At 37.5% G+C, this 18,732-nt stretch overlaps 1 protein-coding gene across 10 annotated transcripts in view; it reads right to left on the reverse strand.

Moving 5' to 3' along the window:
- Positions 1 to 18,732, reverse strand: part of LOC138707878 (rho GTPase-activating protein 45-like) — a 200,512-nt gene that overhangs the window by 53,586 nt on the left and 128,194 nt on the right. For all 10 annotated transcript variants that reach the window (XM_069837891.1, XM_069837889.1, XM_069837890.1 and 7 more), the window contains 4 exons: positions 17,716 to 17,826; positions 17,372 to 17,620; positions 8,435 to 8,629; positions 1,276 to 1,483 (listed from right to left, as the gene is read on the reverse strand). In XM_069837891.1, the coding sequence (XP_069693992.1) occupies positions 1,276 to 1,483; positions 8,435 to 8,629; positions 17,372 to 17,620; positions 17,716 to 17,826 (763 nt within the window). The remainder of the gene's footprint in view (positions 1 to 1,275; positions 1,484 to 8,434; positions 8,630 to 17,371; positions 17,621 to 17,715; positions 17,827 to 18,732) is intronic.

Below are 18,732 nucleotides of genomic sequence, written 5' to 3' on the forward strand. Positions count from 1 at the left end.
GAGTTTTATCTCAGGTTAATCTTGAGGGATTACTGATGGAAGTTTTCTCAGAGTTGCTATCAATCTCATTTCGACTATATTTTATTTCCTATCAATCTCATTTCGACAATATTTCATTATCACCAAATTCAATCAATTATTAATAAAGTGAATAAATAGAAAATTAATACTAGTACCAGTACTAACAAAACTGACAAAATATATAAATGCACTTGATAACAAGAATTTTAAATGAGTGCTACATTTAACTTTACATAATTAACAATTCCTAACTGAAGACTATACGTTTAACTGTCACATACGAAGGTGGCCTGGTAAGTGCTTCTGCACAGACATGATTACTTCAGCTAATAAACCAATCAGCGTCATTCAGTTGTTTGGCACTGAAGTAGCCAAATGTTTTGTATTCTGTTCGATTATTTATTTATACATTAGTGGTACTTGTAATTAGAAATAATTCTGACCTGGATAATAAAATTTATTCTTTTACACACAGTGAGAACATGAAGTGTGGCATTTTTACGTATAGGCATAGGCCGCCATAAAAATGGTGTACTTTTTTCACTCTGAATACCTATGTAATTAATAACTGACTAAAGCCAATCAGCTCGAGAGTACAGGTTATTATGTGTGAACATCGTCTTCTGAATCATATTGCTACTACCAGGTTGCGAATTAAGATTTTTGATGGGGGGGGGGTAGAATCCTAGACAGAGAATACCATACATAAAATTATTATTATCCTCATTCAATATGGGTCAACGCTTCGTCGCACTGAGTTGCATGTCTTGCATCTATCATAATAATAATTATATCCATGAGTAGGCTTAAGATAAGAAGTGAAATTCCTAAGTTACTGATTGTTGTCAGCTTGCCAGTGATATACTACATCAATATTATTTCTTTGCTTACTTTATACTGTATTTTATAAAGTATACTCGTATTAAAACAATTATATTTTGTGAGGGGGGATAGAAGTTATCCCTGGCAGGGATGTTAATATCAATTTATGAGAGGGGGATAACTTTCCAACAGGGGGGAAATCCCCTCCATCCCCCCCCCGTTAATTCGCACCCTGGCTACTACTGTAAAATTAACAAGTTAAACTTGAGAAAGTAAATGTTACTGAATAATTGTACACTTTCAGTACTGTACTAAATAAATAATGAGGCCCACTGTAAGGGCGAAACACACTTGAAAACGATGCTATTTTGTTGCTTCATCGAAGGCCTACTTCTCTTCAAATTACACCACTTTCTATAATCTATAGTTTACCTCTAAACATGTCCTCGCCTTCAACTGAATCCGTTGACTTTCGTTCTTGATCAAGGAGTTTATTAATTCCCTTTGAATATGGTTCAAAACTGAAAGGTGATTGTGTTTGATCCTTGTGTGTTACCAATGATGCAGGAAGTCTTTTGACATACTCTGCATATTGAGTGCCTGGATCGTAGAGCTGGCTGCTCTCACACAATGTCTGAAACTGAAACAGTGAAATCGAAATACTTTGTCATTAATTATAATTTTTGATTCGGACAACTAGAGATAAGGTCAGCTAAGACTTTCCTGCCTCTGTCAGTATAGCTGTATGAAGAAATGCATTTTAGGTGAGATACATTAATAGGATGAAACCATAGGCGGAGCTATGGGGGTGCCTGGACACTCTCTGATAATCCTGTGGACCCCTCAAACTACGTAGATAATAAGAAATGCCTCGAAAATTTACAAAACGCAAATATATTTCATAAATAACCCTTTTTCCTTCTTAATCAATTTTCGGTTATGCACGACGAATGCTAACTCTGGATCGGATCAGCATAGCTCATGTGTTTTGGACAAACCCTGCTTGTTCCCCTCTACTAACCAGACTGCTTTCCAATACAAATTTCACGGAACTTGCTTATTCATGAAAAAATCTATTTTTATATCCACCTAGTTACTGTCAGTGATGACAGGTGTATGATAAGTATTGTTTCATTCTCAGTGACAAGTTGCTCATGGGAAGGGACGTTTCCAAATCTCATTTTAGTAAAAAACAAACTAATAACCATCCAAAAACAAGAAAGGATGGTCCTAAATATATAACAAGAAATTGTATCATCCATCAATGTAGATAAAGACATTGATGAATTTAAGAACATGATTCCTTTCCAGAGGTGTCTTTTGCTATTAGACTCTTACTAGTCTAATCAAATATGTAATTGTCAAAAAGTATGGAGTTCTTGTTTTGTATATTTCATTTCTCTTAATCTAAGAAAAAAAAAAAGTCCTACGCCGTGGCATCGTGGTCTAAGGCATCCTGCCTTGGACTTGCATTACAGAATGTGTGCTGGTTCGAGTCCTCATGGAGGAAGAAATTTTCTCATGAAATTTCGGCCAGTGTATGGGACCAGTACCCACCCAGCATCGTGATGTGTTTGGGAAGCTACGATAGGTAGCGAAATCCAGTTACGCAAACCAGCTATAATGGCTGAGGGCTCATCGTGCTAACCACACGATACCTCCATTCTGGTTGTATGATCATCCACCTCTGCTTCGGCATGTGGCTGTGAGGCCAGCAGCCAGCTGGTCAGTCTTGGCCCTTCGTGGACTGTAGCGCCACAGATTATTATTATTATTATTATTATTATTATTATTATTATTATTATTATTATTATTATTATTATAATAGTGATCATAACAAAGAAGACGATACTACAACATCTACCATTACAATGACAAAAGTGACCATTACAGTCCTGCTCGACTAGTTAGGAAAAAAATAAACAATATATTGCCATCAAACACCTGGTGTTGTAGTGACAGTATGCAAAGCTCTTCCATCTTGCAGAATGCCTCAGTGTTTGGTTCAACGAATATTCGAATAGTTTCATTCTCTTTTTGGATGGATGGCTCTGGGATTATGAAAGGCAGATCACATTGAGCTCTCCAGGTATTACCATACAGTTGGGTTATCGTCAAAGCATAATATGCAGAATATAATCTATCAGTTACAGATATGTGAAGGACTGGCCAATCACGAATGGAATTCACTTTGTCTTGTAGTGCATGAAGATAAAATTTCTGTGAGATATGTATCTCGCGTATATTGTTCAGTTTCACTGAATTCTCTTTTATTTCATTTAAAAGCACATAAATTTAATTTCAGTTAATACTGAGAGGCACACTAACATCTTACCTACAAAAGACAAGCAATGTATTCAAGGCGTTTGCTCTGTTGTGTGCCAAAGATTTGAGTTTCTTCAACATTGGTTGTCTGAAGGTTTCAAGCCATTAAGGGCAGGAACTCAATAAAGTTGTTACCAGTAAGGGAAAGTTCAAGATAAGCATAAACTCCATATTACATTGCTCGACATGTAAAGGCTCTGGCTCAAGAGGTAAGAAAGAATATGCTCCCTGAGATCATTGCTGCAGCTGAAGCAAGGACCTGTACAGCAATTAGAGGAACTCTGACAACAGCTAGCTGTGATATATACAATAGCTGATATGTAACACTCATGAAGCAACATACTTGGTTGCAAATTCTGCGTTAGATATTGATGTATGTCCTTTGTCGATGTCTCTCTAATATATAAGGAGGAAGAAAGTGAGAGAGAAGAATGTGTATTCACAATATATCCCTACTGTTTTCCATAAAACATAAATAAAATTCAACTTCACAATACTAATATCACAGTTGATTAAAAGTTATATTATCAACAAGCTTTTCTAGTTAGAACATGGAAAGTATAAATTGAAAACCTCACTGGAATAAGGATGTAACCAACATAATTGTAATTCATGTTTCAGGAGAAAGGAAACTAATTTCAGAGGCATATTTCATTACACCTAATATTTACTAACAAAACCATTTGACTAATTAAGGATACAAGTTTATTCAGTAGTTGAATGCAATAATTTATTTTTATAAATGAATGTTTCAGAATTACTTCTTCCGTTTAAATCACATATTTCAAGAATTTGATGTTACCAATACATTCTTTTTCTGGGGAGGTCTTCAATTTCTGACAGCAATGTTATAACACGGTTCTCTAGTCCTACCAATGCCATTCTTACCATTTTCTTTCTCTTCATTGTAGCAAATCGCAATTTATATTCACAGTATCACTGCAGATGGTTTCATCTTGTGAAAAATGCAAAATCTTAAGAATAAATTACAGTAAAACCCTGATAAGATGCTGTTCAAGGGACCACGAGTAAACCATGTATTAGGCTGGTATACCGGTAATAATTTTGACTTATATACAGTATCTATTAGCATTTTTCTTTATTGAAATACATTATTATTCATGAAAGGTAATACAGTATTACTCCATTATGTAATTACTGTATATCAAAAAACCAGACTGACGGAATAATCAAAGTCCCTGAAATGACCCACTGTGCATGTCATGCCTGCATTCACAAGATAGAGAGTAATCTATTCAAATTGTTGTAGTTTCAACTGCTGACATAGCCCACTTCGAAAGCCATTAGAAAATGAGCTGGTAAAATTCATGTTCTGGTAATAAGAAGTTAATTAAGTAGTAAAATATCGCTGCAATCGAAAAGTATTGGGAATAAATTTGAATAAGGAACAAAAAAAGTTTCCTTCTCAGGCAGGATTCGAACCAGTCTATTGTGCTGTCACTGTGAACACGGCTCTGAAATCAGCTACAAGGGTCGGTCCGGTTTTTTTTTTGCCATTACTGTACTGTACTTAATTCTTTCGAAAAAAAAAGTCATTTATAGTTGTTTGCTGTGTGCATGAACCCTTACAACGAATAATCACATTTTCAACACAATTTAAATATGAATTTACATTAACTGACATATCATCAGAACAAGCACTGATAAATTGTCTTATCACTGTCATCGCTGCATGGTCTTCCTGTCATGTGGGAACAGATTGAACTGATTCCTTCTCTTCACCCCCTTCTTCAACTGTGGCATGATTTTCTATGAGGTCATCTAAATCAAGAATATCTGAGGTCACAACACAATCGTCTACAGAAATGAAATCCTCCAAGTGATCATCGCCCAGCTTTTCGCGCACAGCAACTCAAGCCTCATCATCATCTTCATTATCAGTTATGAGGCGTGTTCTTAAAGTAAGTTCCGTTTTCAATTATAGCCGTCGCATCACTCCAATCGTTATTTTGTGCATGCGTGTTTTCTTCTTCACTCCTCAGGCAAGCTGTGCATGCAGTTTCAGAGCTTCAGACCGTGTGTGCGGTTAGTTGTGATCAGTTGAAATGTTCAAAGTGATCGAGCACCCCGCCGACTGTGAGATGCGGTCTGTTATCCATTTCTTGAATGCGAGAAACATAAAACCAGCTGACATTCATCGTGAACTTTGTGAGGTTTATGGTGATGATGCCATTAGTGATGGAATGGTCAGGAGATGGGTTAGGAAGTTCAACGAGGGCCGCGTCTCTGTGCATGACGAGCAGTGTACCAGTCGGCCATCTTTGATCAATGACGATTTGGTGCGTGCTGTCGATGAAAAAATTCATGAGGACAGGAGGTTCACAATTTCTTCGCTTTCCTTGAATTTTCCACAAATGTCACGGAGTGTTCTCTACAAAATTGTGACAGATCGATTACGATATCAAAAATTGTGCTCACAATGGGTACCCAAGATGCTCACCGAGGAACACAAAACCAAACGAGCTTCTAGTGCATTGAGCTTTCTCACACGTTACAGTGAGCGAGGCAATGAGTTTCTTGACCATATCGTGACAGGTGACGAGACTTGGGTGTCTCACATGACACCTGAATCGAAGCAGCAGTCCATGGAATGGAGGCATACTGCACTGCCAAGGAAAAAGAATTTCAAACAAACCGTATCAACACGCAAGATCATGTGCACTGTTTTTTGGGACAGAAAAGGAGTCCTACTCATCGAATTCTTGCCTCGGGGTGAAACCATTAATAGAGAAACCTATTGTCAGACCTTGAAGAAGCTCTGTCACGCAATTCAGAACAAGAGACGTGGGATGCTGACCGACGGAGTTGTGTTGCTTCATGACAACGCTCGGCCACACACAGCTCATGACACCCAAAATCTCATCTCGAAATTTGGCTGGGAACAAATTTACCATGCCCCCTACAGCCCGGATTTGGATCCGAATGACTTTCATCTCTTCCTGCACCTCAAGAAGTTCCTCGGTGGTCGTTTTGATGGCGACGATGAAGTGAAAACAGCAGTGCGGGAGTGGTTCGCATCGCAGTCGGGCGAATTCTACAATGAGGGGATAAAAATACTTGTGCCACGACTCAATAAATGCCTCAATAATGGTGGAGATTATGTTGAGAAGTAATTGAAGTGTGGGGAATACAATGCAACAAAAATGGTTTGTAAATATCTTCCCGTTTACTTATTACACCCTTTTGGAACTTACTTTCAGAACACGCCTCGTACATCAGATGGGAACTGCTTTCAGGCAACGAATTATTGGAACCCTATGAATTTAAAAAAAAATGTACAGTAAGTAACTGCGATAACAGAAAGGTATAACTTACAATATAAATTTACTGTCATTAAATTACGTTTCATACCTTGTTAAATCCAGCTTTTCTGAAGCAATTAGTGATGGTAAGGGGCTGGATTCCCTCCCATGCAGCGCTGACATAATTGACAGCATCCAGAAGTGTGACAGGTTTTGATTCTCCACTGTCAATGTCTTGCAGGTACCGCAGGGTGATTCTCTTGCGATAAAAATGTTTGAGAACTTTTATGATCCCTTGGTCCATGGGCTGAAGCATGGGGGCAAAAAGGCAAGCGCCACATTTTTCATTTCCACATTTTTTGGAAGGAGCGGGACAGTTGTCTACAAACAACAGAATTTTGCATCCTGCTTTCACCATCTTGTTGTCCAAATCCTTTAACCACGTGACAAACAAATCGCTGGTCATCCATGCACGTGTCAGCCTGGTCGGTGCAGTTGGTATAGCACTGGCTTTCTATCCCCAAAGTTACGGGTTCTATCACGGGGCAGGTCGATGGCATTTAAAAGTGCTTAAATGCGACATGCTCATGTCAGTAGATTTATTGGCATGTAAAAGAACTCCTGCGGGACAAAATTCCGGCACACCGGCGACACTGATATAACCTCGGCAGTTGCGAGCGTCGTTAAATAAAACATAACATTTAACATTTCTATGCAAGTGCCTGGTTCTTATAAACACATAGCAGATTCTTTACATGTTTGAAGCAAGGCGGCTTTTCTGATTTTCCTATCACGACCAGAGGCAGCTTTTCAGAGCCATCAGAATTAGTAGCAACGAGCACTGTTACCCTCTCCTTACTTAAATTTCCCCATGAAACTTTTCTCCTTTGAAAACGTATGATTTGTCGGGCATGAGCTTAAAAAATAAACCACATTCGTATGCCTTGAAAATATCACGGGGTTCGTATCTTGAAATCAGATTAGGCAGCACTCTGCTTTTCCACTCCCTAACGTCACTTTCACTGACAGTTCTTGACTCGCCGGAAATATGGCAGTAAACAATTCCATGTCGTCGTTTAAATCTGTCAAGCCAACCATTGGCAGCAGAAATACCGACGTTTAATTTGCATGCGATTTCGCGCGCCTTCTCTTGCATGATGGGGCCACTTATGGGTATGGTTGCACTTCAAGACTGATGAAGCCAGTCGATCAATGTTCTCCAAGTCCTCATGTTCACCACACTTCACTTTCCTGTGATTACATTCTCCCGACGTACGTCACAGATGCAGTGATAGAGTCGCGATTTTTTATTATCGTCCTTAATGTCGATGATGGGATTCCTAATGAATCAGAGAGTTGTTTTGATTAAAAGTACTGTTTTAATCGTACTTTCGTAAGATTTCCAATTTTTCCGACATAGAAAGCACTTTTCGTTTAACACTCATTGTAATCACACTCCCAGACACTTCAATACACAAAGAACAACAAATTGACCAGCAAAAATTTACAGAATTTTATTACGGCCAAGTGAGGAATGTTGTTCGAGAGAGAGGGTTAGCAAAAAGGTGGGGTATTGTAACTGCATATAGGCTTTAAGCGCAGAGGTAAAGGGTCGAATAAGAGAGCACAACAAGAAGGTGGGGTACCGGTATTGTACAGTATGTAGATTAAAAGTGCTCAGGTAAAGGAATACCAGTACTTTTCAAGTTAATGGCACCAGTGAGTTAAATGGCCAAAATGTTTCGTTGCTGTTACACTGCTGAAAATTACATCGAAAATATTTCACAAAAATAGTGTAGCTTATTACGAGGGACTTGAGTGCAACAAATGGGGTATTTTATAAAGGCGTTATATATTAAATGTGCAGGGACCGGACAAAAAAAGCGTATTACACGGAATAGCGTAATAAGCGGGCGCATCTTATCGAGGTTTTACTGTATCACATTTCTACATGAAAAAGTCACTAAGGTAAAATATATCATATTTAGTTTTAATTTACATACCTGTGTAGGAAGTGGCGTGCTTAGTGTATGTTGCAGCTGAAAATATGCTACTGTCACTGTTTTAATCACATAATCACTCTGCAAAATTAATTCGCGTAGACGCTGAAGAACAATAGATTTTACTTTCTGTGTATGGGCGTGGCAGTCATTCGCTTCTGTCACACTGGCTTTGTAGGCTGCTTCTGCTTCCAGAGCCTGAACATAAATGATTGGAAATAACACTCAGGAAGGTATGTTGTGCAATGATCCAAGTACATGACACATCTTAACAAAATAAGAAAAAGAACAACACTTATCTACTTTATGAGTAAGCTGACCAGAGAGTGACTAAGAATCAATAATATTTATGTAGAACAAAATGAAAAAGGAACAACACTCATTTATGAGTAAACTGTCCAGAGAGTGACTAAGACACGATAATATTTATGATAAAGACACAGTCTAGTATATACAGTCACGAAGCTCAATACGTAGTAAATATGCATCCATAGATAGTTGCTAACCACTAGGATCGCTACTATCGCCTCATTACAGACAATGCGAAATAGTACCTTCACAGTCTATTGTTTCTAGTACCCTCAACAACTCAAGCTTCGTGACTGTATATACTAAACTGTGATAAAGATGTAGAACAAAACAAAAAAGGAACGACACTCATTTTTATGAGTAAGCTGTCCAGGGAGTGACTAACACTAGGACGACTAGAGGCAGTCAATTGACTGCTTTCGATATTTGCTCATAATGTTGCCAATTAGTTTCATACACATTCTAGAATTTGCGACTATTAATATCTTAGTTGAGATTATATTTTACGCGTATTTTCATTTTTTTACATTTTACAGCTTCTTGAAGCAGCTTCTACTTACCTACTGTTACCAACAGCAGTCAAATGACTGTGATAAAGATGTAGAACAAAACAAAAAAGGAACGAAACTCATTTATATGAGTAAGCTGTCCAGAGAGTGACTAACACTAGGACAACTAGAGGCAATCAATTGACTGCTTTCGATATTTAACGTCTCATAATGTTGCCAATTAGTTTCATGCACATTCGAGAATTTGCGACTATTAATATCTTAGTTGAGATTATATTTTACGCGTATTTTCATTTTTTTACATTTTACAGTTTCTTGAAGCAGCTTCTACTTACCTACTGTTACCAACAGCGGTCAAATGACAGTTATTCGACATCGTTGTTTTTCGCCATTCTTGTAATTCATTCCGCGGCATTATTAGACCAACGGACTCCTAAGCCAATTTGAAAATGTTTGCTAATGCGCATTGCGTCATGTCAAGCCAGGTCGGTATCATTCCTCCATCAACAGTTATACTAGGGGCAAAAGAAATCGGCGGTTCTGGCGAACCCCTACTTCTCTACCCCGACTCCTACACCCCTCAGAACCTGCTTGGTGTATGGTCCTGTCCCAAATAACTCCATTGATACTTTTTCACTGCAGGAAAACTTAGAAAATAAATAAAATAATAACGTGATTTGTAGTAATTACAAATAGGGCCTACATTCTTCACTCAATATTATCATTATAATATTTTGCAAGTTAAGTCATTTCACAAATATAATAAAGTGTAATGTAAACCTAATATAAATCAAACGTTTAGCATTACACAAATACTTTGTATTTATGTATTTTCAGAATGTTGTGTACACCTGTGGAGTAACAGTCAGCGCGTCTGGCCGCGAAACCAGGTGGCCCGGGTTCAATGCTCGGTCGGGGCAAGTTATCTGGTTGAGGTTTTTTCCGGGGTTTTCCCTCAACCCAGTATGAGAAAATGCTGGGTAACTTTCGGTGCTGGACCCCGGACTCATTTGACCGACATTATCACCTTTATCTCATTCAGATGCTAAATAACCAAAGATGTTGATAAAGCGTCGTAAAATAATCTACTAAAATAAAAAAATAAAAAAAAAAGAATGTTGTGTTGAAATAGTAAATACTAAATAATGCTTATGCAGTATACTTACCAACTTTATAAATCACGATAAAATTAAACATTGAAGTACAAAATATTAATGTATGTTTACTGATTGTGGAGTATGTATATTATTATAACATGAACGAGTTTCGTAATGAAAGCACACTTACGAATGACTTAGCTTAATAAAATAAATAACATAATAAGTATGACACAAAAAATCGTTTTATAAATTGGGCACTCAGCACTATTCTGATTCTATGTGGTGAGTTTCATTCAGTCTTGTTTATGCGTCTGTATTATTGAAGTCCATCAACAATTCAATACAAGAAGTGTTGAAATAGCATATATTCAATGAAAAAAGGTCGATAAATATTCGCCAGTCACAGTTATATCTACTCAAGTTAATGTATTATTGACAAGCTATTAAATAATATTTCATTTTATGACCCTAATAATATTTTATTCCCAAACGTAATGTATTTTATCTAATTATAACTAACACTGGAACTCCTAAAAATTTAGCAGTCAAGAACATGTAGTAGATTACAATATAATACTCCATTTGACAGAGACATAATTAGCATACCAATTAAGAAATTTACCTTATTCCATGAACAATTTCTAAGAAAATTAAATTAACTTAATAATGGTCTTCAACAATCTAAATAATGAAACAATTTTCCACTGTTAATGTCTTAAATAAACAACTTAATATAGCATAAAATAAAATATTACAATATCTAAAAAAATATTATTAATCTAAATGTAAAATTCCATATTATCTACATCTGTCCGTGTATTCTTTAAATAAATATATGTAAAATTAGGCTCCATAGGATCATTGTTTTACTGCTATTTGTCTTCCTTTTGCATAAATTCTCTGGACCGATCGTAAAGAAGCGCCACTGGCCTTTGACAGTGACTGTCTGCATTGATTTTTAATTTCCTCACAGTTCTTTCAAGAAACAGTGAAGTTGATAAACACCACCTTTGGTAAGGCTTCTTATATCAGCGCCCGATTGAGATATGATAGCGATTACAGTACTCTGATGATTAGTAGCTGTTTAAAAATATCGTTTATTATGAGATATATATTGTATTTACGAACAGAATGTAGCACAGTAGTATCACAGACAAGCACTTGTCAACAACCAACATTCGAACGGAGCGACAGAAAGGTTTCTTTGTTCAGGTCATAAACCGCTAGAGAAAGTGTAGAGTGAGTTGTTTCCGTACCAAACCAAAAACCCGCCTATTGATATTGCCTGTACTATAACAGTTGTCAGTGAAGGACGCGCTGAAACATGTCGCGCGGACTTAGTGATTCTGAAATTGGGACTTGTTTTGACATTTCGCCTTCGTAATTCGAGAATGAACAGCCGGAGTCTAAATCAGAATGTGAGTCAATGATTAGTGAAGACGAATTCATACTACGTCACTCAACTGGCAGCAGTAGTGAAGACAGTGCCAGTGAGCAGGATAAGCTGCAGGAAAACCAGCAAAGGCCCACAAGAACAGAAAACTGCAGTCGTAAGCATTTCATTAATTTTTTTTTTTTTTTTTTTTTTGCGCAATGACTATACAAATATTGAATGTACAAGTAAAATCCTCTCTTTTTTTTTTTTTTTAAGATCGCAGAGCAACTGCGAGAAACCGCGGGAGGAAAGGTCGTGCTGGAAATTGTCATCTTCCTAATACCTGCATCCTAGCTGCTGCTATCAGTGATGGAATTTCTACCGAAATTGGGCACTGAAGTATTGGTGTTCAAACCGCCCGCCCTGTGAATGTTCCTGTAGGCAGGCATGATATAGGCGAAGACGAACGAGGCACAAACGAAAGTTCTTGGACTCGTATTGTTTCTGGATCCAATCCAGGTAGACACGGTAATCAGAACGTTATTCGAGAGACATCGGGTCCTACTTGTTACACAAAGAGGGGCATTGAGAAAGAATCCCCCGCAAGAGTTTGGCGTATTTTCATCAATGAGCCTATTTTGCGCCTAATAAAGCATTGCACTGAGACAGAGGTTCACAGTGTTCTTGGCAATGACTCATGGACTGTTGAGCTGGAAGAACTTGATGCATTCATTGCAGTCTTGTACTGCCGAGGAGCATATGGGACCAGAGCTCTCAAATTTATTGACCTCTGGAGTCGAGAGTGGGGTCCTCCATTTTTTACGGAGACTGTCAAAAATAGGTTTCTAGAAATTATGAAATGTCTTAGGTTTGATTTGAGAGCAACGAGAACTCACCAAAAGCAAAATGACAAGTTTTGTTTGGCCACTGAAATATGGAATAGGTTTATTGGCAACTGTATTACCTGCTAAAGACCTTCAGAATATACGTACGTACATATAACTATACATGAACAATTGTTGCCTTCTAAGTGCAGGTGTCCATTTACACAGTACCTATATGAGCAACAAACCAGATAAATTTGGTATCAAATTCTGGTTTACTATTGATGCGAAGGTTGGTTATGTCCTTCATGGTTTCCCCTATCTAGGAAAAGATGAGACGAGACCAGCTGGGAGAATGCTCGGTGACCATGTAGTCTTGCGCCTCCTTGAGTCTTTCCTCGATAAAGGGAGAAATGTCAGAACACACATTTTTTTCACTTTATGGAGCCTAGCCTTGGAATTGAAGAAAATAGCTACCAGTATTGTAGACACACTGAACAGAGCTAGAACAGAAGTGCCAACTTCTGTAAAGAATTCCTGAGATCCTCTGTATAACACTGTTCTATATAAAGCAAGAGACGCCACTCTCATTTTGTACCAAGCTAAAAAGGCAAAAAATGTACTAATTCTCAGTACACTGCACCCTGATGTTTCGATTAATGAAACACAGAATAAATAAACTCCTGAGACCATTATATTTTACAATAAGACAAAATTTGGTGTCAATGTTGTCGATCTGATGTGCAGAAAATACAGCATGTGAGCAATGAGCCAGAGACTCTAAGATGTCTCGAAGTTCGTGCATCAACAGCATTGCTAAAGAATTGGTATGTCCCTACAGAAACAAGAGGATGCAACAACCCACATCGAACTTGCCCTCTGCCTGATGGTAGCCGCAAGCAGTGTCAGATAAGTTTGTGCAACGGAAATAAAACAAAACTAGTGTGTTCAAAACCATGTATAGTGGGTCCCTACCACCACGGCGTGGCGTATCCTCAGGTTGCGGATAGAGGAGACAGCCTCCAGATATGGAGGGTAGCTGCGAATATATTGAGTAAGCAGTCATGGACAGTCGATAAGGAGTGGTCCTCCAGGTTGGGGGTCGGGGGAAGGACTAACAACCCATCAACGTAAAAAAAAAAACAGCTTGTTACGAAACCACACAATAAGCCTCGGAATGGGACTGATTCTCTGGCACGACCACAGCAAAGGAATAAGATTATGAGATTTGGTACTTGGAAAGTTACTAGTTTTTATAGAACAGGAGGGGTAACATTAGTAAAAGAACTATATAGAATAGACTTCGTGGAAGTACAAGAGTTAAGTTAGATGGGAATGGTATATCACAAATAGGAGATTACTTGTATTATGGGGAAGGAAACAATAATCACCTATTAGGAACAGGATTATTTGTTCATAAAAGAATAAAATCAGCAGTAAAAAAAAGGTAGAATTTATCAGTGACAGGTTATCGTGTTTTGCTAGTACTTAAGGGTAAATGGTGTGATATAGTTATACTCACACCCCTACAGAAGAGGAAGACTATATAAAGGATAGCTTCTATGAGGAATTGGAACACACTTTTGATCAGTTATCTGGATATCACATGAAAATTTTATTGGGAGATTTCAACGCTAAAGTAGGATGGGAGAATATTTTTAAACCAACTATTGGAAAAGAGAGCCTACACGTAACTAGTAATGACAATGGAGTTAGATTAGTCAACTTTGCAACATCAAAAAATGTAATTGTCAAAAGTACAACATTCCCCCATAAGGATATAGGTACATAAATATACTTGGACTTCTCTAAATGGATTGACACACAACCAAATAGATCACATGTTGATAGATGAACGAAGACATACTAGTATAGTAGACATTCGAAACTTCGGGGGGGGGGGGGCAGATTGTAATTTTTTTTTTATTGGGTTATTTTACGATGCTATATCAACATCCAGGTTATTTAGCGTCTGAATGAGATGAAGATGATAATGCCGGTGAAATGAGTCCGGGGTCCAACACCGAAAGTTACCCAGCATTTGCTCATATTGGGTTGAGGGAAAACCCCGGAAAAAACCTCAACCAGATAACTTGCCCCGACCGGGATTCGAACCTGGGCCACCTGGTTTCACGGCCAGACGCGCTGACCATTACTCCACAGGTGTGGACGGCAGACTGTAATTCTGACCATTGTTTGGTAATTGGAGAATTAAGGGAAAGACTCTCAGTAAGCAAGTGAGTAGAGCAACAAGTTAATATTAGTAGATTTAGTATTCTGAAATTAAAAGACAAGGAAACTGAGCAACATTATCAGGTCGAAATTTCAAATATGTTTGCCGCTTTAGAAAGTTTCGACGAAGTTGAGGAAGAGTTAGATGTAATGGCAGGTGGAAAAATATCAGAGATAGTATCAAAATTGCAGCTGATCAGAGCATAGGTTATTATGAAACTGTGAAAAAGAAAGAGTGGTTTGATGAAGATTGTTCCATAGTAGTAGAAAGAAGGAAACAGGCAAAACAGAAATTCTTACAGGATCCAGTTGAGGTGAATAGAGATAATTATTTCAATGACAAATGGAAAGCAAGTCGTACACTTAGGAATAAACAGAGAGATTATTTGAAGGAAAAACTGAATGAGGTAGAAACAAATGGTAAGAAAATAACATTAAAGATTTATATAAGGGCATAAAGCAATTTAAGAACGGGTATCAGGCAAGGGTAAACGTGATCAAGGATGACCCTCCTCATTCAATTTTCACGCACTCTTGCAAATATGTTGTCATAGTTTCTGATCTCTTCAGTATGCAGAATACGCTGGTGAAGCTCTTCTTCAGTAACTATTTCGCCCATGTACACTTTACTTTTTATCAGTAGTTATATCACCCCATAAATAAAAATCTACTGGGTTTTTGTCAGGTGATCTAGCAAGTCATAGCATGGACCCAAAACGGCCAATCCAATGGTTTGGAAATTTCTAGTTTAAATACCTACACACTGCATGCGTAATATGAGCTGGTGCACCATCATGAAGAAACCACATACGTCTTCTTGCCTGATAAGGGACATCATTCAACAGATCGGATAAATTATACTTCGAAACACGCTTGTATCTACTGCCTATCATTCGAGGTGGAAGGATGAATGGTCCAATAAAAAATCTATTACAACCAGCCCAGATATTAATTGAGAAACTCTGTTGAAAATATGTTTGCTGTATAGTATGAGGATTCTCGAAAGCATAAGTGTGCATATTACGAAAGTTTGTAATTCCCTGTTGAGTGGAACAAGCTTCATCGGTCACAAGGGTATTGCTTAGGAAATCTGGATCTTGCATACATTAATTATGCAGCCACTCACAAAATACCACACTTGGAGGAAGATCATTAGGTAAGAGATGCTGAACGTGTTGTGTGTGATATGGTCACACTAATTGTTTTTTAAAAGCTCGTAAAACAGTCCAATGTGATACACCAAATTCATGGCCGATGTCACGGCTGCTATGTCCTGGATTTTGCTCCACCAAATTCAACATATCGTCTTCCTTATTTACAATTTCATCAGGTCTAGTACCACCACGATTTTGACACTCTGGTATTACACTTCCTGTGTCACGAATATGCTGACATACCGTGTTTTGGGAACAATCCTATCTGGAAATCGTACTTCATAAAGTCGCTTATCTTCAAGACTAATAAAATGTGATTCTCTGTAAATGAGAATCATGTCAAGGAATTCCTGGTTTATAAATTTTGGCATTCTTAAAATAAATACATTCAATTACACATACAAACAAAACTGCATGGAAATGTAAGACAAATTCCTTCTCTCGAACATAAACACACATACTGGCTGTTTGCTTTTGTACTTCTGACTACAGAGTAATGAACGCAGGGTTGCTGTCTTACCTGTAGTGGGCGAGGGGTAGACATTGCCAACTTTCGCTATTGATATTATAAAATGTGTCCAATTTTGTATTTAATTTGCACGAAAACTATTAATGTTATTGCAAAACTGTAAAGGAACAAAACATTCCTGTTTTTTTTTTTCATTTAATTACGGTATCTAAGTAAAAATTAGAACTATACGACAAATATTTATCGAGTAAGGCAGAATTTAAAGTTTAGGGAGAAACTTTTTTATAACAGTATTCACCTGACACAAAAATGTTATTTGAACTTTTTTTTGTATTTCACCCAAGGAATACATTATTCAAATCTTCGCACTTTATTACTTCCACTCTGTATACAAGGTGCATCAAAAGGTCAGGTTAATCCTTAAGGAGGTGATTCAGGACCTTATTTTCAAAAAAAAAAATCCTAATACACTTTTTCAATATTCATCCCCATTTCCAAGTTACACGAATATCACGTACTGTATCTATTCCCATTTGATTCCAAACCTAATGGACCTGTCTGCTCGAGAGAAGGTAGGCTAATTGTCAGTTGTCTAGAGCAGATGCTCAAAATGTCCCCCTTTCGCACGAAAACACTCTTCAGCATGCCAGCTCACCTCTCACTGCAGATTATTCAATCCATATTGGTGTATTTCCATTGCAGCCGTGTTAATCTTTGCAACGAACTCTTCCCTGCTTGCTATCTCCGTTTGGTACACTTTCTTATTCATACAGCCCCAGAGAAAGAAGTCAAATGGTGTTAGGTTAGAGTGAATATTGAAAAATTGTATTAGGATTTTTTCTTGCAAATAAGGTCCTGAATCACCTACTTAAGGCTTGACCTGATCTTTTGATACACCCTGTATATCAAACTTACGCACAGAAACATGCCATCGAAGAAAAGGTCATCAATTTATAAGGGAACCATACCTTTTGCATGGCTTCCTCTTCCGTTGGCCTTTTCTTATCTAGCTTCCCTTGTGTTGACTGGTCAGCAGCTGTAGTAGTTCTCTGCGACTCTTCACATATCATTTGCCATTCTCTCTGACACCTTATGTATGTGCTATGTGCTTTTTGCATTTGTGCTACTGCTTTGTGCAAGTTAGCTACTTCTTTGTGCCACAGTTCCTTAATCTGCTTGCGTGTTTTCTCGTGTTCTGCTCTCTGGGTGCTCAGTGGCTGAAAATATATACAAGTTGCACTGTAACACCATGCTGGAACACTAAAACGTTCAAACAACTACAGTATTCTCATAAATATTAGTCACTACTTACCTCCATAAATTTCTTGCCTAGAAGTAAGCTGCATGTAATTTGATTTGAATTGCTATTATCCATGTCATGGTCCAAAGCAGTGCAGTAGATGGATTGGAATGGCAAATTACACTGAAATATTGATTTAAATATTAACTCTTTCTTATATTATTTCAGTTATAACTTGATTTGTAAAATACTCTCTTGCAACAGCTTATACCGTACCTAGAGCGTACCAGTATGTGAAAAAAAAACTACTACAGAAATCTTTATTTTGTTAGTTTAGAATGTGACTTGAAACCCAAGAGTACCGGTAACATTTTTCTTTAGGATTTAGAAGTATTTGCTGAATGCACAGAATGTTTACTTCATAATATCTCTGCAAACGGTGTGCTTGTTGGAGAAACCCAAGAAGTTTAAACATGGGAAAAGGTTTTCGTTTTGTGAAAGAGCAATACGTATTTTTCGCCCTATAAATTAAAAGTACGGTTTGGTTATTACCCATTTTTACTTTCACTTTAGCTACCGGTATACGAAGTATACAAAGTATAGGAAGAAATGTGATGCTGCAAAAACTCGATTTTGACACTTACACTGAAATACACATTGTCAGCATTCTTGACAGGCTACAAAAGTTTGGTTTTTTGGCACGGTGCATGTTTGTGTACGGTGACTTCTCATAAACTATTGAACGAATTTTGTTCATATTCAGGATCTATGAATCAATTTAACTGGGACTAGTACTTAAAGTGGGCTGGTATTAGCCGAGTATGCATACAAAATCCGTGAAACAAGTCAGTATGGCATACCGTACCATTAATGAGGAGATAAAATGTGAGTTTAATACATACAGAGTGATCCACTTAACATTTTCATCTCTGATAGCATGTGAAATACTCCAGATATACACAAACCGACAATTACAAGTTAAATTACATCGAAGGGGACATCTGATACACGTACTTTTTGTACATGAAATAATTTTCAATATATTATAGTCAACTTTTTCTTTAATGGGAACCAACTATCTTTTGTATT

The sequence above is a fragment of the Periplaneta americana genome, chromosome 10 (genome assembly GCF_040183065.1).
Source record: "Periplaneta americana isolate PAMFEO1 chromosome 10, P.americana_PAMFEO1_priV1, whole genome shotgun sequence".
Lineage (NCBI taxonomy): Eukaryota > Metazoa > Arthropoda > Insecta > Blattodea > Blattidae > Periplaneta > Periplaneta americana.